The sequence below is a fragment of the Nicotiana sylvestris genome, chromosome 6, assembly GCF_000393655.2.
Source record: "Nicotiana sylvestris chromosome 6, ASM39365v2, whole genome shotgun sequence".
NCBI lineage: Eukaryota > Viridiplantae > Streptophyta > Magnoliopsida > Solanales > Solanaceae > Nicotiana > Nicotiana sylvestris.
Genome location: NC_091062.1, coordinates 96,886,851 through 96,910,742, shown reverse-complemented (window position 1 = coordinate 96,910,742; position 23,892 = coordinate 96,886,851). Strand labels below are relative to the sequence as shown.

At 37.9% G+C, this 23,892-nt stretch overlaps 2 protein-coding genes and 1 long non-coding RNA gene across 4 annotated transcripts; 2 read left to right on the top strand and 1 right to left on the bottom strand.

Moving 5' to 3' along the window:
* The first annotated feature begins 2,277 nt into the window (after positions 1-2,277).
* LOC104223295 (pyruvate decarboxylase 2) lies at positions 2,278-5,526 on the top strand. Of its 2 annotated transcripts, XM_009774709.2 has the most exons (6): positions 2,278-2,833; positions 3,447-3,610; positions 3,956-4,606; positions 4,685-4,802; positions 4,915-5,103; positions 5,186-5,526. In XM_009774709.2, the coding sequence occupies exons 1-6, from the start codon at positions 2,360-2,362 to the stop codon at positions 5,354-5,356; spliced, it is 1,767 nt and encodes a 588-aa protein (XP_009773011.1). In that variant the 5' UTR covers positions 2,278-2,359; the 3' UTR covers positions 5,357-5,526. The 2 variants fall into 2 exon arrangements, with proteins under 2 accessions (XP_009773011.1, XP_009773010.1); XM_009774708.2 differs by having other exon boundaries at positions 3,956-4,802.
* A 1,131-nt stretch (positions 5,527-6,657) lies between these two features.
* LOC104223296 (uncharacterized) lies at positions 6,658-7,481 on the bottom strand. The gene is made up of 2 exons (XR_710069.2): positions 7,348-7,481; positions 6,658-6,939 (listed from the first exon to the last, which is right to left on the bottom strand). It is a non-coding gene; the product is annotated as an uncharacterized lncRNA (long non-coding RNA).
* A 1,295-nt stretch (positions 7,482-8,776) lies between these two features.
* LOC104236352 (uncharacterized) lies at positions 8,777-12,812 on the top strand. Its single transcript, XM_070148830.1, has 10 exons — positions 8,777-9,492; positions 9,589-9,901; positions 10,010-10,135; positions 10,214-10,805; positions 11,299-11,505; positions 11,613-11,708; positions 11,776-11,828; positions 11,931-12,072; positions 12,295-12,521; positions 12,804-12,812. Exons 1-10 carry the CDS (start codon positions 8,777-8,779, stop codon positions 12,810-12,812), a joined length of 2,481 nt encoding a protein of 826 aa, XP_070004931.1.
* Positions 12,813-23,892: the final 11,080 nt, after the last annotated feature.

The window sequence follows — 23,892 nt, the reverse complement described above, 5'->3', positions numbered from 1 at the left end:
CAACAGAGATTTCCTTCTTCGCTAACGCGAAGAACAAAATCCCAGAAGCCAAATCCTTCTTCCCGAATGCGAGAGTATCCTCGAGAACGTGAAGAACAACACCAGATATCAGATTTTGCATCCAAAGTAGCCCAAAATGATCTGAAACACACCCGAGGCCCCCGGGACCCCGTCCAATCACACCAACATGTCCCAAAACATGACACGAACTTGCTCGAGGCCTCAAATCACATCAAACAAACATCGAAACCATGAATCGCACCCCAATTCAAGCTTAATGAACTTTAGAACTTCAAACTTCTACATTCGATGTCGAAACCTATCAAATCACATCCGATTGACCTCAAATTTTGCACACAAGTGACATTCGATATTACGGACCTACTCCAACTTTCGGAATTGGAATCCGACCCCTATATCAAAAAGTCCGCTTCCGGTCAAACTTCTCAAAAATCTTCAAATTTCTAACTTTCATCAAATGACCCCAAAATGACCTACGGACCTCCGAATCCACTTTCGGGCGCGCTCTTTACACCAGAATTACCATACGAAGCTATTCCCAGACTCGAAATTCCAAACGGACATCAATAACATTGAAATGCACTACAACCCAAATTTATGAAATTCTTCCAAAATGCCAACTTCTACAATAGGCGTTGATACGCTCACGGGTTATCCAAAACCCGATCTGGACATACGCGCAAGTCCAAAATCATCATACGAACCTATTGGAACCTTCAAATCCCGATTCCAAGGTCGTTTACTCAAAAATCAAACTTTAGTCAATTCTTTCAACTTAAAGCTTCCGAAATGAGAATTTTCTCCAAATCAACTCCGAACTTCCCGAAATTCAATTCCGACCATGCGTGCAAATCATAATGCCTGAAGTGAAGCTACTTATGGCCTCAAACTGCTGAACGATGCGCTAGAGTTCAAAACGACCGATCGGGTCGTTACAGCCACGCACACTACCAACTATACCAAATTTATTATATATTTCTCTAAGAAGTTTAATTGTTCTATTTTTAAATATTTAAGGCTCATTGTTTCTAATTTCATGTAATTGCTTTTTATTTTTATAAAATAACAAATTATATGTCCACGGAAAATAAACATTCTAATTTGTTATATTTTTCTCCATGAAATTTGATTGCGCAATTCTAGAATATTTAAGGCTCATTATTTGTTTAACTTCATGTAGTTACTTGTTTTTATACATAAGTTCTTCATAAAACTGCAAATTATATGCTCACGAAAAATAAATATTTTAACTTTTAAATTACTTGCTTGAATTGATAGCTATGTACAAAACAAGAACTTTTGTTACTACAGAACTGAAGAACGTATATTATTACAAAATTTCAAAAATAATTTAAAAGTCAGAAAGTTCACCTCAAAACAAAAGCAATTTTACCTTCCCAGACCTCAACACTATCAAGAATTTTTGATAAAAAATATGAAATATTGCCTTATGTTATAGAAGTATTCAGCTCCTCCTTTTTCTAAATGACTTTAGTTTCAAAATTCTAGTTTAAGAAGTGTAAAACAATATAGGTTGATGAAAGCAATGTCCAACCATAAAACTAAAAGAGAACGTTTATGTAAAATAAAATTGGGTATTAATTTATTTTATTTTTTTACACTCTTGGAATATTAAAGAATGAGTTTCCTACTTACTATATTTATTCGTCCTTTTTAACCTATACATATTTACCTTTTAATATGTATATTAAATAATGAGTTTCTACTTATTGTCTTATTCTTTTCCTTTATAACATTCCGTTTTTACGTTCTGTCATTAGGGATATTAATTGCGAAAGAGTTTCCTTTTTATTTTACGGCAACCTTTTCTCAAAAGAATAAATATTTATTTGTATTTATCATTTTATCCAACATAAAGTACACTAAGAGGGAATAAAAAGGTGAACAATATTTCGCTAAGATTCTTCGTGATTTTAATATAGTATAGATATAGATATAGATATAGATATAGATATAGATATAGATATAGATATAGATGACCTGCTGAAATATTACACCTAAATGATATAAATTAAAATGGTACAACAATTAGACCGTAACTCCGATCATTGAGGCAAGACATTCGCCCTGTGTTGGGTTCCCTGATATTTGAAGCAGTAAAAGAAAAGAAAAAAACTGACCACCTCTCCAAGAAAAATACGAGAAACCACTACCTTGTTCTTCAATCAACATTTTCCTACCTTTTCGAATCTGAACATACCGACTTTTATTCTTACATATATATTCCTCATCTTAACCATTAGCCATCACCATTTTCCTCTGCATTACTTCTCTCACTACCATTTTAACCTTTCCTTTTTCATCAAAAATTCATAACATGGACGGCTCAGTAGCCAAAGGCACGTCCTGTATCCAAGATTCTCAATCTTCTTCTGTTATCGCGAACACCGATGCCACTCTCGGGCGCCATTTGGCACGTAGGCTAGTTGAAATTGGCATTCAAGATGTTTTCTCAGTGCCTGGTGATTTCAATCTCACACTTCTTGATCACCTCATTGCTGAACCAAGGCTCAAGAATATTGGCTGTTGCAATGAACTCAATGCTGGATATGCTGCTGATGGCTATGCACGAGCTCGCGGAGTTGGTGCATGTGTTGTCACGTTTACTGTTGGTGGGCTCAGTGTGCTTAATGCAATAGCTGGTGCTTACAGTGAAAACCTACCTGTTATTTGCATTGTGGGAGGTCCTAATACAAATGATTATGGAACTAATAGAATACTGCATCATACCATTGGATTGCCTGATTTCAGCCAAGAATTAAGATGTTTTCAGACTGTTACATGTTATCAGGTATCTGATCTAGCTTTTAATTTGAACCCCCGTGCTTAAATCTTACAAAATTCATACTTAGCTTCCGTTTGAGTTTAATTTCTATATACGGATAGTGTAAAAGTACTCTTACGGTCACCTAAAAGATAATTGTCCCTAATAAGTGATACTATTAACTTGGTAAATGAGGCAAATAGGTTAAAATATTCTATTAGTGGAATTTTTTCTAAACTGTGAGCGTATATATAATTGTCTTTCCCATCGTTTTGTATTGCTTTTCCGTCGAAGTTGCTAAATGTTAGCTTCCTAAATAATCCTAGCATGAGTTTGTATGAAACATGATACAGTATCATTAGTGGTGCAGATATCTAATCACATCATCATGTGTTTTCAAGACTAATAATCTAATTCTCTTGCAATGTTGGAAATTTGTAATGAAAGGTAGAATTGAATGTTTATACATAAGCTAATCATAAGCAGTAAATATATAATGGGAGAAATCTAGCCATGGGCGAGACTCATCTTAAAGACTTTTAGGTCCTATATGTGAAAGTTGAATAATTCTTTTCCAATAAAAATACAATACCTTACATATCCAACAATTTTTATGTTTTCTTGTTTGCTTTTGTGTTAGGCCGTTGTAAACAACTTGGATGATGCACATGAACAAATTGATAGAGCCATTTCCACTGCTCTAAAAGAAAGCAAACCAGTATACATCAGTATAAGTTGCAATTTGCCAGCCATTCCTCATCCAACTTTCAGCAGGGATCCCATCCCATTTTCTCTTTCACCTAGGTATGAGCATTACCTTATTATCTATTTTTTATAGTGTCGGGTCTAGACTAGAAGCAACAGGTTCGACATAACTCATTGTGTTTAGCTCGGACTATATAAGTGCGTGTGAAAAAAATTAACGAGCAGATCTCAGCTGACTCTAAATCCTAGATTCGCCACTGCTGCATGAGATCTCTTCTTCAACTTATAATCAGAACTCAACAGTGTCAGATCTAGACTAGACGCAGCGAGTATATATGTGTGTGAAAAAAAATATAAAGAGCAGAACCCACTGATAAGTCAAGGATCTGCTACTGCTGCATGAGAAAATGTTCTGTAACTTACAATCCTAAATTACTGATACAGGCTAAGTAACAAGAGGGGATTGGAAGCTGCAGTGGATGCAGCAGTTACCTTTCTAAGCAAGGCAGTGAAACCAGTTATGATTGGAGGGCCAAAGCTAAGAGTAGCCAAAGCTTGTGATGCTTTTGTTGAATTGGCTGATTCTTCTGGTTATGCAATGGCAGTGATGCCTTCCGCAAAAGGGCTAGTCGCAGAACAACACCCTCACTTCATTGGCACTTACTGGGGTGCAGTAGGCACATCCTATTGCGCAGAAATTGTTGAATCAGCTGATGCTTACTTGTTTGCTGGTCCAATCTTTAACGACTACAGCTCTGTTGGATATTCACTTCTGATCAAGAAAGAGAAATCGATCATCGTGCAGCCTGATAGAGTTGTAATTGGCAATGGACCAGCTTTTGGTTGTGTCCTAATGAAAGATTTCCTATCTGAACTAGCAAAGAAAATAAAGAAAAATGAAACTGCTTATGAAAACTATCGTCGGATATTTGTGCCTGAAGGAACACCTCTAAAATCAGAGCCTAATGAACCACTAAGAGTAAATGTTCTGTTCCAGCATATACAGAAGATGCTTTCAGATGAAACAGCAGTGATTGCTGAGACAGGGGATTCTTGGTTCAATTGCCAGAAGCTTAAGTTACCAGAAGGATGTGGGTATGTGACTAATAACAGCTTATCAGCCTGGTATCCATTTTATTTACAGACATTAGAAGAAAAAAGTTCGTGTTGCAGGTATGAATTCCAGATGCAATATGGCTCCATTGGTTGGTCTGTTGGTGCTACCTTGGGCTATGCGCAATCTGTACCTAAAAAACGTGTCATATCTTGCATCGGTGATGGAAGTTTTCAGGTACTAAACGACAAACACTTTCTTGGAAAATGACTTCCGTCATTACCAAAAACACCCAATATGTTAGTACAACAATATTACTGTGTAGAACTAAATGGTATTTGGATCACAGGTTACTGCACAAGACGTGTCAACAATGATCCGTTGTGAGCAAAAGAGCATAATTTTCTTGATTAATAATGGTGGTTACACAATTGAGGTTGAAATCCATGACGGGCCATACAATGTGATCAAGAACTGGAACTACACTGGCTTAGTGGATGCTATTCACAATGGTGAAGGCAATTGCTGGACCATGAAGGTGAGTGTTATTGTATAGAAATACGCATCCATACATTGACAAATACGCCATTGTTTTCAAATTGTTTCTGACTGGATTGCAGGTAAGGACTGAAGAGGAGCTCACAGAAGCAATTGCAACTGCAACTGGAGAGAAGAAGGATTGTTTATGCTTCATTGAAGTTATTGTTCACAAGGATGATACTAGCAAAGAGCTGCTTGAATGGGGTTCCAGGGTGTGTTCCGCCAACGGCCGTCCACCAAACCCTCAATGAGTCAAGAGTCTGGTTTTATCTTATCTAGAATGATAACCGCGTTGTTGAGGCCAGCTTGCACGCACCCGAGCTAGCTCTTTCTTCATTGCCTCAAAGAGAGTATTAGATCTCTTTCAAGTTTCGAGTGATTAGAAAGCTGTTTACCATTTAATAAAATGGATTTTTGGAACTATTAGCTCTATTTGCTATAGTTTCACTCGGTTTATTAAACATTCTACTCAGTGTTCCTGGTCATGCTAAAAGAAAACGAGGCTTTTCATATTTACATTAAATTTAAAATTTGACATTTTAAACAGTTAACTAGCTACGATGAAACTACACAATTGACAAATTGCCTGTGAAATTCGAATCTCTATTTCTCTCTGAATCGTATAGCTATCTTCAAACATTTGAAATTAGCCTTGAATTCTAAATAGCAGACCGCCATATGGTCAATTAGAAAGCATCTTATTAAATTCCCCTTTAAATCAAGTGCCATCCTCAGATACATCTTTGTACAAAATCTCTTTCACCTTGCAGATCTTATGCCTAATGGAATATAAAACGAGTGGAGTAGAACCACCAAGGAAGAGGTCAGAAAATTTCTGCAATATTTACTCTTCAGCATAAAAGATTTTGGATCCTAAATTACAGGGTTAACGCAGTGCAGACACCACCAATCACTAGACAGAAAGGGCTTAAGATTGTTTGGCATTTGCTTACAAAAATGTTCAACTGTTTTAAACTATGAGATGAAATTAAGGCATTATATTAGGTCCTGAAAATGACAAAGCAATGCATAAAATAGATCAAGTCAAAACCATTCGAGGCACCTACAAAACTCCCAGATCATCATGTCCTAGAAGAAGTAAACTTTTCGTTGCTGAAAAAATGGACTAGAGGAGAAAGTAGGATTTTATCCAAATTTTGGAGTCCAAATCCAATCCCCATTTATCCACCAACATATAAACATTTTGACGATATCGCACTGCTCCCACCAGTGCCACGAATACGATCACGCACAACTACACTACTTTTTTGCTTGGACAATCTCTCATGCATAGCTTAAATAAAAAAGCCAAGAATCCAACAGTCGTAATTTTCAATAAAAAAGCCAATTTTCAAAATATTACATGGACGCCGAGAACCTAAACTAGATATGCAGCAAAAAACTTGATTTGACAATACAACCATCTTAATTCACACTGCTGTGGAAATTGCCAGATATTCATAACACAAAATTAGCAGGCGAATGGAGACCACTAGAGGCTGTAAAGATAAAAAGGGTTACGAAGAACAAAATAAAATAAATCGGGTGAAGATTACTAAATTGAGGAGTAAATATCATAAAAGAAAAGCGAAAATGGCTATCAGAGTTTCAATATACCTCAAAAGCAGTACATTAGGTGGCATTAGCAAAAAAAACACTAGAGAAATTAACTGCAAAGTTCTGAAAAAGGAAACAAAAAGACGCAATAACCTAAGGCAAAAGAAGATACGCCAAAAGCTAAGAATGCTGAGGCGTGCGGAAAAGGCTTTTACTTAGATCTCTGCCTCATCTTTCGGCGCTTCCTCTTCAACCTCCTCATACGCTTCTTCTTCCACTGAAGATCAAAAAATGCGACCACTCATAAAGTGAGTATTAAAACATTACTGAAACTAACTAGAAACGTACACACACTAATTTCGCACACATTTTCATCAATCAGTAAGTAGTTCTACGTGTTATTCTGCATCGATCGACTTAAATCTAGATTCATCTGTATAAACATGCGAAATAACTAACAAAAAGTGCGAAAAAAATAAAGTGAATATTAAAACATTACTGAACAACACTAACTAGAAACGTACACACACAGAGACACTAATTTCGCACACTCTGTCATAAATCATTAGTCGTTGCAGTGTTATTCTGCATCGACCGACTTAAAATTCAAGATTCATCCGCATACAAATGCGAAAAGAAACAAACAAAACAAAAAACAAAAGAAGAGATGGGCACGTCCACGCACCTTAGCTCTCATGGTGAATCAGCTACGACTTAAGGGACTGCTCTTTACTTCCTGACCAGAACGAACCTGTCAATTGATGAAGAGGATACGGCACTAAATAAAGGGAATGGAGGGCTGGTGGAATATAAAGGAAACCCTAGAGTAGTGTGATTGGGCTTTGGGTCTTTGATTCCGCTACGATTAATGGGCCCAACCCGCGGTCCAAAAGTCCAAACCTGCGACGATTAGATTGTACTCTTTTTTGGTAAAAATTGCACGGGCGCCCCCTTTTTAACCTGTTTTGTCTTACTATTTGCACCCGTACTCATTTTTTTGTTAAAAGTCTTTTAAAAAGACTATTTTGCCCTTCTTCATTAAAAAACTACTTTCTCTCCAAGTATACGATGGTCATTTACTGTCTCTCTCTCCCGTTATTCGTGTTTTTTGATTTGTTCTTTTCTGAAATCAAAGGGTTTTCGTCGTTGTTTTGATTTTTCAACTGCTATTCGTCATTGTTCTCACATTACGATTTAATCACATGTACATTGCATTAATTTCTGGGTTTTATTTTACGATTTTCTGTGTTTTTTTCTGGTTTTGGTTTTGATAGTCATGTATTTATGATTAAATAGTTTCTTAGTGTTTAGTTTGATATGTGCATTAGTTTTACTTTTACGATTGTGTTTCTAGGTTTTTTGAACGAGTTTTTATGTTGTTGATGAAAATTCTATAAATTCTTCAGTGATTAGACGTCCAAATTTTAAAAAAAAAATTGAGAGTTAAATAGATGATACTATTAAAGTGATGATACCTCAGATAGGAGCTAAAGTTTTTTTTTCATGTTTTGGCATTATTTTTGGATTTGAATTTGTGTTTTGTTTTTTGTAAAAACTACAACATGGGGCTGAATGTTTTGTGTTTTGTAACTGGTGAGCTGAAGTTTTTGTGTTTTGTTACTGGTGAACTTCAGCTCTAGAACTGAAGGTTTTGTTTTTGTAACTGTCGAACTTCAGCTCTAGAGCTGAAGTTTTTGTTTTTGTAACTGGCGAACTTCAGCTTTAGAGCTGAAGTTTTGTTTTGTAACTATCGAACTTCAGCCTTCTTAGAGATTGAAGTTTTAACTGATTTTTTTGATAATGTCCTGATGTTATTTTTTGTATGTTTTACTTTTTTTGAACAGATAGCACCTAAAGCACCTAAAGATCCTAATGCAGCTAAAGTACGCAAAGCAGCTAATGCACCTAAAACACCTAGACTACCTGTAATACCCCCAGGTCCTTATGTCCCTGCCCCTCCACCTACAAGACCAGGTCAAAGATATTTTGAGTTTCGAGATTGGTTTAACTCTAAGAGTTACTGGAAGGGGAACCACGATTTGAAGAAATTAATTGCAACTTTCTTGACTCCTACATAATGGGATAAGCTTCATAATGGTACATTTCGATACATTATGGCTATGGAGAATTTCAAATGCAACATGAAGTTGGTTCATTGTCTGTGTCTTTCTCGAATATTCATGAATGATCGAGACTCGATTAGTTTCAAGATTTTTGGCCATGATGTTTCCTTCATCCTTGAAGACTTTCACATTATGTGTGGTTTGCGGATCACAGCACATAATGTTAAAAAACCAATTAATCGAGAGAGCAATATTCTGAAGCGCTATTTTGGTAAGTCTAAGGGTGTGACTTTGAAGGATATTCGAGATTTTTTGACTCGGAATGAAATTCCAAAGAATGTTGTGAATCACATACACGTATGCGAGAGCGATGATGATGCTGTGAAGCTTATGGAAATTCTTGTTGTAGAGTCTATTTTGTTTGGGAAAAAAACCGAGTCATCTGTGATGGAGGAGTATGCATCTATTGTTGAAGATGATAAGGTTTGTGCTGAATATCCTTGGGGTAATGTGGCTTATGAGAAGCTCATTTACTCACTGAAACATGCATTAGACAAGCAGAACAAATTACATGCAACTAAGTATAAACTTGGTGGATTTCCTTATCCGTTATGTGCTTGGTTCTATGAGCGCTTCCCAGATATTCGGGAGAAGTATATAAGAGAGGATGAGTACCTTGATACCCCTCAGGTTCCCAGGATGTTACGTTATGTATGTGTGGGAGAGCCTAAATTTCCCGACATTTTGAGATGTTCAGTAGTCATGAAGTAAGTTACTTTTTTTTGTCTTTGTGTTAATATGTTGACGTATTAGTTTTCTTCTTCTCATAATATACCTTTTTGTATTAAACAAATATATCGCAGCTTTAGGGTATTGGATATAATTCCTACAGAAGAGGAATTGAATTCAATGCCTTTAATTGGCCAATTACCATGCAACCGGATTCGTTCAAAGGTACTTAACGCGGGTCCTCCAACTGGTGAATCACCACGTACTCTGAGTCGATCAAAAGAATCGAATCGAACTCCTGTTATTGGTGAATTACCACGTAGTCGGAGTCGATCAAAAGAAGCGAATCAAACTTTTTTTATTGGCGAATCATCTCGTACCCAAAGTCGTTCTTACCGTTCTACAAGTGACTTTGATGATAATGAATTACTCGACACAATATGTTCTGTAAGTTTTGATCTGAAGTTTTTTGGTTTTGTGTTTTGTAAAAGTACAACATGTTTTTGAGCTGAAGTTTTGTTCTATATCTAAATTTTTGTTGTGTGTCTATTCTAGAGATTAATGATGGAGGTTCAAAGGCATGTAGAAAAGGAAAGAAGCACAATCGTGAAAGAAGTTTTTGATAAGTTTAAAAAGGAGGAGCGGTCTGCTTTTGTGGATGCGGTTTTTGTAAAAGTGAAGGTAAGCTAATTTATAGAGAAGATTTTTTATTTCTGCTGATGTTATTTAGATTAATCATTGTTATTAATTTTTTTCTAGGAATATTTCGATGAGAAGTTTGAACAGTTGTTTAAGATTGTCAACAAATCAAATGGAATGGATGATGGCAATTTTGATTTGAGTAACCATCGAGAATATGATAGGGGGAACGACTGTTACGAACATCCATCGAATATTAATGTTGTTGATAATGCATTAGATAAAGTCGCAGATGTAAATATTACACGTGAGGAAACAACTTTTGTAGGCGATCAACATGTTCAAGAACAATTTGAAGAGGAACGTCCCAGTGCTGATAGATTGAGCAGAGATGGAAATGATGAAGCACAGTTATCAACTGAGAATATTGGAAGCAAGCAAGGTGCATATAATCAAGTTGTTGAGACTGAAGAACATAATGCTCATGATACATTGTGTAAAGTCACAGATGATAATGCTACACATAAGGAAGCGGCTGTTGAAGTCGATGAACATGTTCAACAACAAGGTGTAGAGGAACAATCCAGTGTTTGTAGACAGAGTAAAGATGGAAATGATGAAGAGTTAATAACTGAGAAAGGTTCAGATGATCAAGTTTTTGGCACTGAGAAACATGCACCGAGTTGTCCTTTGGAAAGTGATATTGGAAAAGGCAATTTATTTGGCGATGGATATCAAGCACCTGTTTGTACTTTAGAACTGAAAACGAGTGATGTGTCTAGTACTACTGGGAAAGATGATCGATATGCAGGATTACTATTTGCAAAGAATTTCTAGGTAGTGATACACAGGAAATTGTTACTACAGGTACAAAGTGTGAAGTTTATAATATTTCAATGATACCTTAGATTGGAGCTGAAGTTTTGTTTCATGTGTTTGTGTTTTTTGTAAAAACTACAGCATGTTTTTTTGCTGAATGTTTTGTTTTGTAACTGGTGAAATTCAGCTCTAGAGCTGAAATTTTTTTTTTGTAACTATCGAAGTTTTTGTTTGTGACTGTCTAACTTCAGCCTTCTTAGAGTTGAAGTTTTAACTATTTTTTTATAATATCCTGTAGTGAAATTTTCACTACAAGTATAAATTTTTTCTATGTTATAAATATAGAAAAACTAGTTGATCTACTCACCCTCTTTATGAATATGCAGTGGAAGTTGAAACTAGTTGTGCTTCAATTGACACAACTCAAAAACTCTCAGATGATGCTGAATTGAATGAAGATAGAGTTGAGAAAAACCTTCCAGAGGATACTCCAATGCTCCTCGACGTTGGTTCACAAATGAATAAAGCTGTAAATGCTGATATTGACAAAGGCATGCAGCCTAGGGAAATCACAACGGAAGACAAACGTCAAGGTATTCTATAGATCATGAATTTATTATATTTGATTGAAGTATATTTTTTACAGTTTGAAATTTTACATACTTTATTTTCTTTTTTATGTTTTTGAATAATTTTTCAGAAAGACTCGAGGCAGCTCAAAAAGAATTTGGTGAGCTTATGCAGCTATATGAAAAAGGAGAAATACATATATTCACACCTGTTGTCTCACAGACAGGTGTGAAGTGTGTTGGTATTATTTTATAAAATTTAGTCAGTATTATTTAGTTTTTTTTTGCATGAAGATACAGGATCTGTTGGAATGCAAACATCATCTGTGTCGCAACACTTAGACCAGGTAGTTATTTTCTGCAATTCAATTACAAGTTGTTGTTTTTTTTTTTCGAATGTGTGTTTTCTATCAGTTTTATTTATGTTTATATTTTCCTTGCTTTTGCAGATCTCATCTGATGCATCAGAACTTCTTCCAAAACCTAAGAGAAGGAAGATTTCCAGTTCTCCTATGTGTGACACCAGTGATATCCTCAACTTTAATTTATGTTCATTTTCACTTGGTAGTACACAAGGGACTGATTCAGAAGGTAATTCTGCTGTTGTTGTTGTTCATGAAGAGACACAAGAACGTCGTGAATAGTAGGGAGTTGGTCAAGCATCTGCCACGATAGCTGTAGTTTCCCCCTTGCTGCTGAGCAGCAGCAGTTAGTTGTGACGGAACAGCAGGAAGAGCAAGCAAAAGGAAAACCAGATAAAAAAAGGGAAAAGGATTCGTATGGAGAGTATTTGGTTGAGATCTCCTTATGTAGTTTATAAAAAAAAGCACAGGGGACAAGATTGGAAAGTAGGAAAGAATACAAGAAGGTGTCCCTTCTATTATGTTAATCAAGATAGTGGATTGATCAAAAGATTTATAGAGTGGTTGGAGATGGATGCTAGTGAATATGATTCCAATCGATTCAGATTAGCTGGATTTGATATTGCAAAATCACTCTTTACCGAGCTTATGAATCCTGACTTTGATCTTGTGGATGAAGTAAGTTATTAAGTTTGTTTTTTGAATTGGTTTTCAATTGTATTTCCCAAAACTTCAGCTTATTTTTTATAGTAAAGTTTTTGCACTGTAATTTGGAAAACTTCAGCTTTATTCATAGTAAAGTGCTGAAGTTTTTTAGCTTATTTGCTAAAACTTCAGCCTAACACTTCAAACTGAATATGCTTAAGTTTTTGTCATGTTGTTTGTAATTTTGTAATGCATTTTTTCTAAACTTCATAGTGGTATTTTCACATGTTATCATTTGTTGTTGTTCATTTGCAGCATATGTGAGCACGTGATTTTTGCCTCATACAAATTACTCCAAAATAATTCCCAAAATTAGGTCTTGTCTTTAATTATGTGTGATTTTCTTGATTGTTTGCATATATTTGTGGGCATATTTAATTTTATTAATGCATTAAAAATACAAAAATATAGCATTGGCATTTAAGATTTGATTTTTACATTTTTTGGAATTAATTAATAATTAGGTGTTTTACAAAAATGAAAATTCAAAAAAAAAACATATTTTTGTAATTTTAGTCAAATTGTGTGATTTTCTTTTAATTTGGCATTTAATTATTTGTGATAATTATTAGTTAGAGTTAATTAGTATTTTTAAGTTAATTTGGTGTTTTATAATTTAATTAGGATTTTAGTTTTAATTTTTTTGAAAGAAAAAGAAGAAAAAAAAAAGAAAAAGAGTTAATAAAAGAGAGAAAATCAAATTTGGGCCAAAAGATCCCCAAGCCCAAAACAAAACCTGTCCAAACCCACCCCAAACCAGCCCAGACCCGTCTGCCATACCCGGTCCACCCCTACCAGAACCAAACGACGTCGTTTGGACACGTTTTGATCAGGGCCATCAATTTCATTTGATCGAACGGCCCCAAAGCTTTGCCTATTACCCGACCCCGACCCATTTCATCTGAGACCGATCCGGTCTTTAAATCACTCAAACGACGTCGTTCCAATTAGTCAGATGATCCACGTCGTTGATCTCGTTTGATCTAACGGCCTGGATCCAATTTCACCCCAGTATATATTTGACCAAACAGACCCCACCCCCCTCATAACCCCATCATCTCATCTTCCTCACCCAAACCCTAGAGACCAGCCGCCGCCATTCCCCACCGCCTTCCGGTGGCAGCACCGGCTCCAATCACTCCCAAAAATACACCCCAGAACCCCCTCGATCCCCTCTTCCCGGATCCGTAACCCTTTACCTTAGAACATGCCTGAATCCCTTCGAATATCGATTCAAAAGGATGAACTCTAGCGCCGCCCTAACTTTCTCCGGTGGCGGCGCCGACTCTAATCCCTCCCAAATTAACACCACACAACCTCCACAACCCCCTTAGGCCCAATATATCATTAGTTTCCCTCGAATGTATCCAGAACTCCTCGAATATCGAATCTGAGTTCGAGCCTTAGAACCTTAAAATTTCGACCAATGCATGAAAGATCATTTGGTTGGATTTCTGGGCTTATTCAAACTTGTTTCATCACAAAATAATAACGTTCGTTTGTTCTACATCAGGAACAAACGTTAGGTATTATTTTGGGCTGATTCAGAGTACCAAATCCAAGTTCGAGCCTATCCAGTGAGTTCTTTCCTAGTTTTTGTTTATTTTCATTAGTGTTATTCTAATATTCGTCTTCCTCGTCTCTTTTTCTTTTTCTGGTCAATTTCATTTGAAATTCGATCAGTTCTTTGGTATGAATTATTTCTGTTCACTATTGTTTCTTTAAGATTTGGTTTTATAGATTTGTTTCGTATAATTAGGATATCAGCTATTGTAAGACTGTGAAATTGTATCTCGTTAATCACTCAGTCAAAATAAGTAGGATTAGTTAAATAAGTTTGGTATTAAGTTCTTGTTTAATTGTGTCAATAAGAACTGATTAATATAAGTAATTCAAGGGTTTACCTACTTAAGAAGTTTCTAGTGGATAGTAGGGTTAGGATTACACTAATGGATTAAATAATTAAGTGGACAATGGAGTGGAGGATTAAAGAAATGAAAAGTTAAGTAGGTAGTGGAAAATGCACTAATTGAATGTCCATTTAAGGGAGCTGAAAAAGAAAAAAGAAGGGGGCGGAGAGAGCGGTATATACTCGATATACACTCTGGATACACTGGATATACAGTGGCAGAATTCATTTTGGAGAGAGTAAAGAAGATAGAACCAAATTTTCTGAAATATTGAGAGCGGAAGAACACCAGAGAGAGTTCAAATCTAGAAAGAGAAAACAAAGAGAGATTTTCGGACTATTTTTCTTCTCCATTTTTACTGGTTTTCTCCGTGTTGCTGGGATTTCTGGATTGAGGTGTTGAAGCTACTGTGTTGGGCTTTCTGCTGCTGTATTTTGCTGTTTGTTGTTGCTGATTGCTTACCCCATTTTTCTGTTCTACATACCAGGTACATGTCCTGAAACTCGATGTATGTAAATATCCAGTTGAAAATGAATGACGTGGAGGCCTATTGTTGTTGAAGTGGAGGCCTATTGTTGATTTACTGCTTTCATTATACTGTAATAACCGTACTGATGGACTGTTAATTATAAGTTTGTGCATTTGAACCGTTAAGTGTGTGTTAGATATTTAGAAATGCATATGAGTTTAGTTGAGTATTCGTTGTAATAATTCCATGTTGGACTAACAGAATAGTTTCTATTAGTTTAGTTAATTTCCGGTTTTCCTAGATCTGTATAAATGGTATTTTCAAGGTGTGATTAATTAGGCTGTAGACTGTTAAAGTAGTGTGATACTTCTTCTGATCATGAGAGCTTTATATTTAGTAGTGATGATGTGAGTTAATCTATAATTCTGAGTTTGAGTAGTTGTGTGTGGGTTCGAAATCAGAAAGTTAAAAGTAGATATGAGATATGTAATTCGTAAGGTTAATTTAGGCAATCCATTTTCGTCCAGCATCCTTAATTCTCGAGTTTCAATTCTCATATGTGGTCACGTTAGTGTTTAATCAAAGTTCATGAGTCAGCATTTTAATAAAAATGAGTCATAGTAGGGAATTTGAAATTTGAACTAGTATGCACCATGTTTGAAATTGTGATCATAGGCAGTTTACGTGGGTCATGAAATCTGAAATCAGTTGCTTTCCAACTCTTGTTTAATGTTGCATTGAATTTATTTTACTGGCTAGTTAATTTTAGTAGTAGATTCATCAGATTTGTGTTCTTAATTAAATTGAAATTCCATTTAGTGTAAAAGACAGGGCTTAAGAGGCTAGTCCCTAAACGTTTGGGCCTCAGGATAATTGATGCACGACCTAGGCCAGTTTTGACCCCTTTCTCATTTAGGCCTGGGCCAAGGTCTGTTTTGGCCGATTTTATGGTGTATATATGGTTTTAAATTCCCTTTGTTGGGCTCACATCGGAGCCCAATGGTCGGATGTTGGTGCAAAAATATTACTTAGTTTGCATCAGTCCAGTAACAAATTAATTATGGCCTTTCTTTTATTTTAGAGACAAATTAAGTAGAAAACTATAGATTGCTCTAGGTTTGCACTTTAAAATAATAAAACGGGATGAGCCTCGCTAAACAAAACACATAAATTGCGGGGCCCTCGATAATTGTATATATTAAAATACTTAGATTTCGGGACGGGCCGTTTAGCGAATTTCACGGCCTTCCCCAAAATAATAACGCGTTAGTCTCTTTAGGCGCGTATTTTAATAACATTACCTCCCTAAACTCGGGTGCGCATTTATGTGACCCAAATCCAAATCCCAACGATGTTAAAGTATGTCCAAAAACCACGGGTGCATTTATGTGACGTGGTTCAAGACTTGTTTTAATGACGTTGCAATTTTCTTTAAAAATGAATAAAAGCGGTTAAGGTTAAAATTTGCACATAGGTTCATAATTGTTAAAATCAGATAATTTAAGCCAAATATAACAGTTGAGCGACCGTGCTAGAACCACGGAACTCGGAAATACCTAACACCTTCTCCCGGGTTAACAAAATTTCTTACTCAGATTTCTGCTTCGCGGACTGTAATACAGAGTCAATCTTTTCCTCGATTCGGGATTCAACCGGTGACTTGGGACACCATAAATCTCCCAAGTGGCGACTCTAAATCTTTAATAATAAATCTCGTTTCGATTGTCCTTTAATTGGAAAAACTCTCTTATGCCCTTGCGGGTGTAGGTAAAAAGGAGGTGTGAAAGCTCTGGCGACTTTGTTGGGGACCGAACCCAGAATCTCTGGTTCAGGGTTCAAAAATTTGAGCTTAGAATAATTGTTATATTTGGCTTTATTTATTATCTGTTTTACTCACATGTTTGGGCCTAATGTGCTAAATGTTGCGTTTTACCGCTTTGATAATATCTTAACTGTATATTAAACTGCTACGAAACCCTTCTTCTTTATGAGTCTTCTGAATTTATGGTGCACACGTGCGCGTGGCCCACCTTTCTGTTAAAAGTCATACCAAATAGAACGAAGATGGGCCAAGTAACTAGGCCGAGTAGACTTTCGTGCTCCCGGTACGTTGCCCCCACTTCGGCTCGAGTTGTCCGCTTGGGTAAGCCAGGTCTAGAACAATATACCCCAGGTTTTACACTTAGAATAACTCAGCTTCATGCCGGATCCCTAGTAGGAACATTTGTTTGCATCATGTACATTTGACTTCGGAGACTCAACACAGGGGTTGGGTCTGTCTAGGATAGGTGTACCCGAAATGAAAAGACCATCCTGATGCATCTTACTTGCTACTTGTGCATTCATTTGTTTCGGATTTGCATGTTGACCAGCTTATAGGAAAAAGTTAGAAAAGGAAAATCAATGTGAGAACCGAGAAAGAAAATTGGCTGTTCTCGAAAAAAAATATAATAATAATTTCCAAAATATTTTGAAATCCTGAAAAGGAAAGGAAATGTCGTGTTTCTTTTAAAAAATGGTTTTATTATTTCGAACTACGTAAGTTTGATTCTCGCCGGATGTGAGATACGTAGGCAACCCACATCGGGCCCAACTATTTAAAAAGAAAAAAATAAATAGATAATAAATAATTAAAAATGTGGGTACATAAATGTCATTGTGTTGTCATAAGTAAGGCGATGTCATTCTTGTCCAAAATATGCCGAATGTCCCCAAAAGGGCGCCAGAAGGCTGTTTTTGCAAGAACAGCCGCCTTTGGTCATTTTTCTTAAAAAAAAATAATTTATTTTGCCGGTTAGCAAACACAGCCTTTAAACCTTCTTCATTGAAGTGTTTTTTTTATATATGAATCTTTTTTTAATATTAATAATTTTTTTCAAAATGAGTCTTGATTTTGGGTTTTTAAAATTAACATCGCTCACAGGTACAAAATGAGCACCATCCAAAACTCACCGTTCACAGATACCGATGAGTTTCTATTTCAGCTTCAGATGTGGTGGAATGAGTTAGGAGGAGATGGTCAGAAACGGGTCATTAAGTATTTGGGAGCTCTCACAGATATTATGAAAGTTAAACCGCGCAATGATTTGATTACGACACTAGTGACTTTTTGGGACCCTGTTCACAATGTCTTTCGCTTCTCTGATTTCGAGCTTACTCCCACATTAGAAGAAATAGTTGGATATTCCAGTTTTGATGGAGATTTGAGAAACCAGAATCTTATATTCCCAAAGGCTCCCTCTGTACACCGATTTTTTGGTCTTCTGAATATCAGTAATCAAATCAGAAAAAGCAACGTTGTCAAAGGGTGTTGTTCTTTCAACTTCCTATATTCAAGGTTCGGAAAGCCGGATGGGTTTGAAATTCATGAAAAGGGCCTTACTAACAAACAAAACAAAGACACCTGGCAGATTCACCGACGCTTCGCTTTCATGGTGGCTTTTCTGGGAATCATGGTTTTCCCAAACAAAGAGCGGGCGATTGATATTCGCATAGCCAGAGTTGTACAAGTCCTCACTACCAAATAACATCACACTCTTGCCCCGATCATTCTCTCAGACATTTATCGGGCGTTGACTTTGTGTAAATCCGGGGCAAAATTCTTCGAAGGTTGTAATATTTTGTTGCAAATGTGGTTGACTGAACATCTCCGACATCACCCCAAGTTTATGCAGTATGGTCCAAGCAAGGACAATTTCATCGAGAGTTATGAAGAAAGAATAAAAGATTATAAATCTCCAGAAGGGGTGGAAGCCTGGATATCCCACTTAATATCTTTAATGGCGAGTCAAATTGAGTGGACTTTGGGGTGGCTCCCGGTAAAAGAGGTGATATACATGTCAACCTCAAAGAGTTATTTGCTGTTGTTGGGTTTAAGAAGTGTCCAGCCGTATGCGCCACAGAGAGTTCTAAGACAGCTAGGAAGATACCAAGTGGTGCCTGATGATGAAGATTTAAGTGTGCAAGTGATCGAACTACACCCCGAAGCCACTCTCCCTGAGGCTTTAATCCAGCAGATTTGGAATGGTTGTCGATACTTGAAAGATGATACCCAAGTTCCAGATCCTACGAAAGGTAAGATAAATCCAGGTTATGTTAGGTGGTTTGAGAAAAGATCCCATGTGGATGATGCACCAGAACCTGATCCTCGAAGGCCCATAAAAAGATCGCATGTTCAAGCCTTTGATGACAAAATCCAAGAACGGTTGGCTTGGGGTGAAAAGGAGAAGGGGTACAAAGCAACTATTCGTGCCTTAGAAGAAAGCCTGAGGAGCCTCCATTTGGAGAGAGACTTACAAGCACAAGAAACAGAAGGGGAAAAAAGAGTCTGATTAGCCAGAATAAAACTCTCCGCGCTCAGTTTCAACAAATGAAGAAAGCCTCTGAAGCGCCAGTGAGAAGTTGGAAAGATCAGAAAATCATTGCCAATCTGATGGAAAAAATGCAAGATTATGACTCCATCTTGACAAAGACGGAAAAGGCGTTAGACAAAGCTAAGGAGAAAATCATACAGTTAAATGAGGAGGCCAAATCTAGTAAGGAACGCCAAGCATTGAGATGTGAAGAAGAAATGGCTCAATTCAAGAGAGAGAAAGACCATTGGATACATTCAGAAGCTCAACTCCATGCACAGTTAGAAGAAATGAGAAGGTACAATAGAGAACATCAGCACGCATATATTGATAGGGAAAGAGCACAGGCAAGACTCGATCAGGCCAGACTTCGAGCTCAATTAGAGTTAGCTTTAGATCGCGAAGATCGCATAAGAGATATAGCCACCACTCGCCAACAGCGATTGCAAAACCAAGACCAAAATCTCCAAGATTTCAGAGCACAAATCCATGATTTGGCTGTTTACACCTCTCTAAGTTATGTAAACTGCCAAGGGATGGATTATGGAAGGTTTCTAGAGCATGCACCTATTTTTGCCCGTCATCTTGTGATGGAGTTAGAAAGAATGTACCGTACACTAGGAGGTCAGCTGGGTCAAGCCCCACCATGAGCAGATGTTCCAGTAATCAAAAGCAAAAGATTGTGGAGTGAAGCGTAGTCATAGTTGTTGAAACTTTTCATATAATAGTCATGTTTTAGTTTGAGTCCATGTCAAGTCTTTTAAACCATTTTCTTAAAGTGTTGTCCAAATGTAATGTCATTTCTATCTTTGTATTGTTTCGTTTGTTAAAAATAAATAAGAGTATTAATAATTGTTTCTACCAGAACTACGCTCGGTCTGATTCATGCAGGGTCATGATACGTAGGCAATCTTCATAAGATTCGACCACAACCAAAAGAAAAGAATAAAATGAAAAAAGGGGAGGGAAATAAAGATAGGTGTGAGTGACAATAAAAGGAAAGATCAGGAAAAGTTGGGATGACACAAGCAACCGAGCAAATACATAATAGAAAATGGTTAATTGCCTAGGTGCATTGCATCCCAACGTGTAATTGCATATGTGTTAAACTCTAAAAACTAACAAGTTTGTTGTTTTCCAGAGAATTCAAGCAGTTAGTTTATCTAGAGTATACTGGCACATTATCATTACCAAACCAGATCAAAAGGACCAATACCGGAAATCATGTCTATCCCGGATGTCGACACAAGTGTTGAGGTAGAGGAGTTGGACGTCAGTAAAATGAAAGAGGAGATGCTCAAACTTAAGCAACAAATGGCCGAGATGTATCAGGCCTGGTCTAAAGGATAATCACCCCCAGCTTACCCTACTAACCCTGCTTCCACCCCACCACCAGCTCAAACTCAGGATCATCCTGCCACCGATCTATCCCCGAGCTTTCCCATTTACCAGCACTACCGGGGCACCACTTCTCATACACCACAATCGCCACCCCCTAAACCAATTCCATACCCTCCTCCACCAGTAACTCCTGTCTTCGTAGCACCTCCACCAGCTACACTCTACAAATATCCTAGCGAGCCTATGTTCCAGGTCCAGGACAACCAATACTACCCTTCGGAGCCCACTTTCAAAGCTTCAGAAACCCATTCATATACTCCTCGCTTTGACCTCCCAATAGAAGTTGATAAACCAGTCAAAAATACCAAACAGGAGGAGATGTTCAGGAAAGTTAAAAGCTTAGAACAATCGTTCCGAGACATGCGGGGGTTAGGAGGGCAAGTCAGCGTGGCCTACAAGGACCTATGTCTGTTCCCAAATGTGCAATTACCGGCAGGTTTCAAGATGCCCAAGTTCGATCTATATAACGGGCACGACGATCCAGTAGCCCACTTGATGGGTTTTTGCAGCAAGATGAGGGAGCTGGAGGAAAAGATGAATTGTTAATGGCTTACTTCAGTCAGAGTTTGAGTGGATCAGCATTGGAATGGTACACCCGCCAAGACCATGGGAGATAGTACACATGGGATGATCTGGCGCAAGCATTTGCTTGTCACTTCCAATACAATCTTGAGATCATTCCAGATCGACTATCCTTGACTAAACTTGAGAAGAAGCACAGTGAAAGCTTTAGAGAATATGGTTTCCGGTGGAGGGAACAAGCAGCAAGGGTAGATCCCCCAATGAAGGAAAGTGAGATGGTAGATTATTTCCTACAGGCTTTGGAACCTACTTACTATGGCTATTTGGTCTCAGCTGTGGGAAAGTCATTCAACGAAGTAGTAAAGATGGGGGGCATGGTAGAAGAAGGCCTCAAGTCGAAATAAAATCATGAGCTATTCGGCTATCAAAGCGACTACTCAGGCTATTCAAGGCGGCATAGGAGGGATTAGGAAGAAGAAAAGAGAGGAAGCGACAATGGTTGATTCAGGAACTTGGTCCAGATCCAGAGGTTCACCCGACCACTACAATCAACCTCGACCCTACCAACAAACTTATCACCACAATCCACTCCAACACTACTATCCCCCACCAGAACCTCATTTTTCCGTCCACCATGCACAAGCATACAACCAACCTCCTGCCCACGCTCAATGGCGTGCTCATATCCTACCAAATACTTATCCACATCCACGAGCCTACCAAAACACTCCCGGACCAAGTTTCAGGCCGAGTCAAGCACTCAAGGGTGAAAGGTTGCAGAAAAAGAAAACCTTTACTCCGTTGGGAGAATCCTACACTAGTCTGTTCCACAGGCTAAAACAGCTAGATATGCTAAGGCCGATACAATCTAAACTGCCAAATCCTCCTCTAAAGAATCTTGACTATACTGTCAGTTGTGAGTATTGTTCTAGTACCCCGGGTCATGATACAGAAAAGTGCTGGCACTTGAAAAGTGCGATATAGGAGCTGATTGATACCAATAGAATTGAAGTTCAAGCTCCCGAAGCACCCAATATCAACAGGAATTCGATGTCAGCCCATTAGGAGGCAAATATGATCGAAATAGTGTATGCGGAGGGGGAACCCAAGAAGCCATCACAGACCGTCATGATGATTCGGTCCAGTGGAGTCAAGATAGATGAACAATTAGCAGATGAGAAGTTGATGCTCAAGCAGAGCAAAAAGAGTGTTGAGCCATCTATGGCAGTAGAGAAAGGGTCTTTAAGCAAAGTTGCAACAAAACTGGAAGGGGTAAAGGTGATTGTACTGGGAGCGGCCAGCAAACCCATCATAATCGTGGAAGGAGCCCGCGCAGATCGAGTTATTATCAAGCTAGTAACCCAGATACCAGTAATCAACAGCAAGGCTATTCCATGGAATTACGAACGGGTAACGGTGATGTACAAAGGGAAAAAAGTCAAGGAAGAAATCTGTGAAGTACAGGGTTTGACTCGCTCAGGAAGGTGTTTTACTCTCGAGGAGTTAAGAAGAGCTAAAAATAATCCAGCACCAATGAAGAAAGCCGTAACTGAAGAAGAAGCAGAAGAATTCTTAGGGAAGATGAAGCTGCATGACTACTCTATCGTGGAACAATTAAGAAAGACGCCCGCTCAAATTTCCCTATTGTCATTATTGATCCATTCAGGCGAGCACCGTCAAGCTTTAATAAAGATCTTGAATGAGGCACACGTTCCCGATAAGATCTCCATGAATCACTTGGAAAAAATAGCCAACAGAATCTTCGAAGCAAACAGAGTCACGTTTTCTGATGATGAATTGCCTGTAGAAGGTACTGAGCACAACAGAGCTCTTTACCTCACATTAAAATGTGAAAACTCTGTGGTGACCCAGGTATTGGTTGACAACGGGTCAAACGCAAACATCTGTCCTCTCTCCACTCTAAGCAAGTTGAAAATAGAAGAGGAGAGGATCCATAAGAACAGTATTTGCATGCGGGGATTTGACGGCGGAGGTAAAGATTCAGTTGGGGACATAGTGCTGGAGCTGACGATAGGGCCAGTCGAGTTCACAATGGAGTTTCAGGTGCTGGATATAGCTGTTTCCTATAACTTACTGTTGGGTCGACCATGGATACACGCCGCTAAAGCAGTCCCATCAACACTACACCAGGTAGTCAAATTTGAATGGGATAGACAAGAAATAGTTGTGCATGGGGAAGACAGATTATGTGCTCGCAGCAATGCCATTGTACCAGTCATTGAAGTGGAAGATGACCAGGGACCATGGGTCTACCAGGTTTCGGACACGATGTTGGTAGAGAAAGTTCCGGAGGGGAAATACATTCCAAATCCAAAGATAACCGCCGCATCAGTCATGGTAGCCTATGAGATGTTAAAGAATGGTTTTGTACTAGGTAAAGGTTTGGGCTCATCTTTGCAAGGCATCATACAGCCGGTGTCTCTTCCCGAAAACTTGGGAACATTTGGTTTGGGATTCAAGCCCACTGCCGCAGACATAAGAAAGGCCAGAAAGCTAAAACAGAAGGCATGGGTCCTTCCAAAGCCAGTCCCACGTCTTTCCAAATCATTTGTCAAGTCCGGTACCAGAAGTCGCCCGGTAACAACAATTCCCAGTTCTATGATTAATCCTGACGAGGAGTTAATTGAAAGATTTGAAAAGTTGTTTGATGGTGTGAACATGGTGGAAAG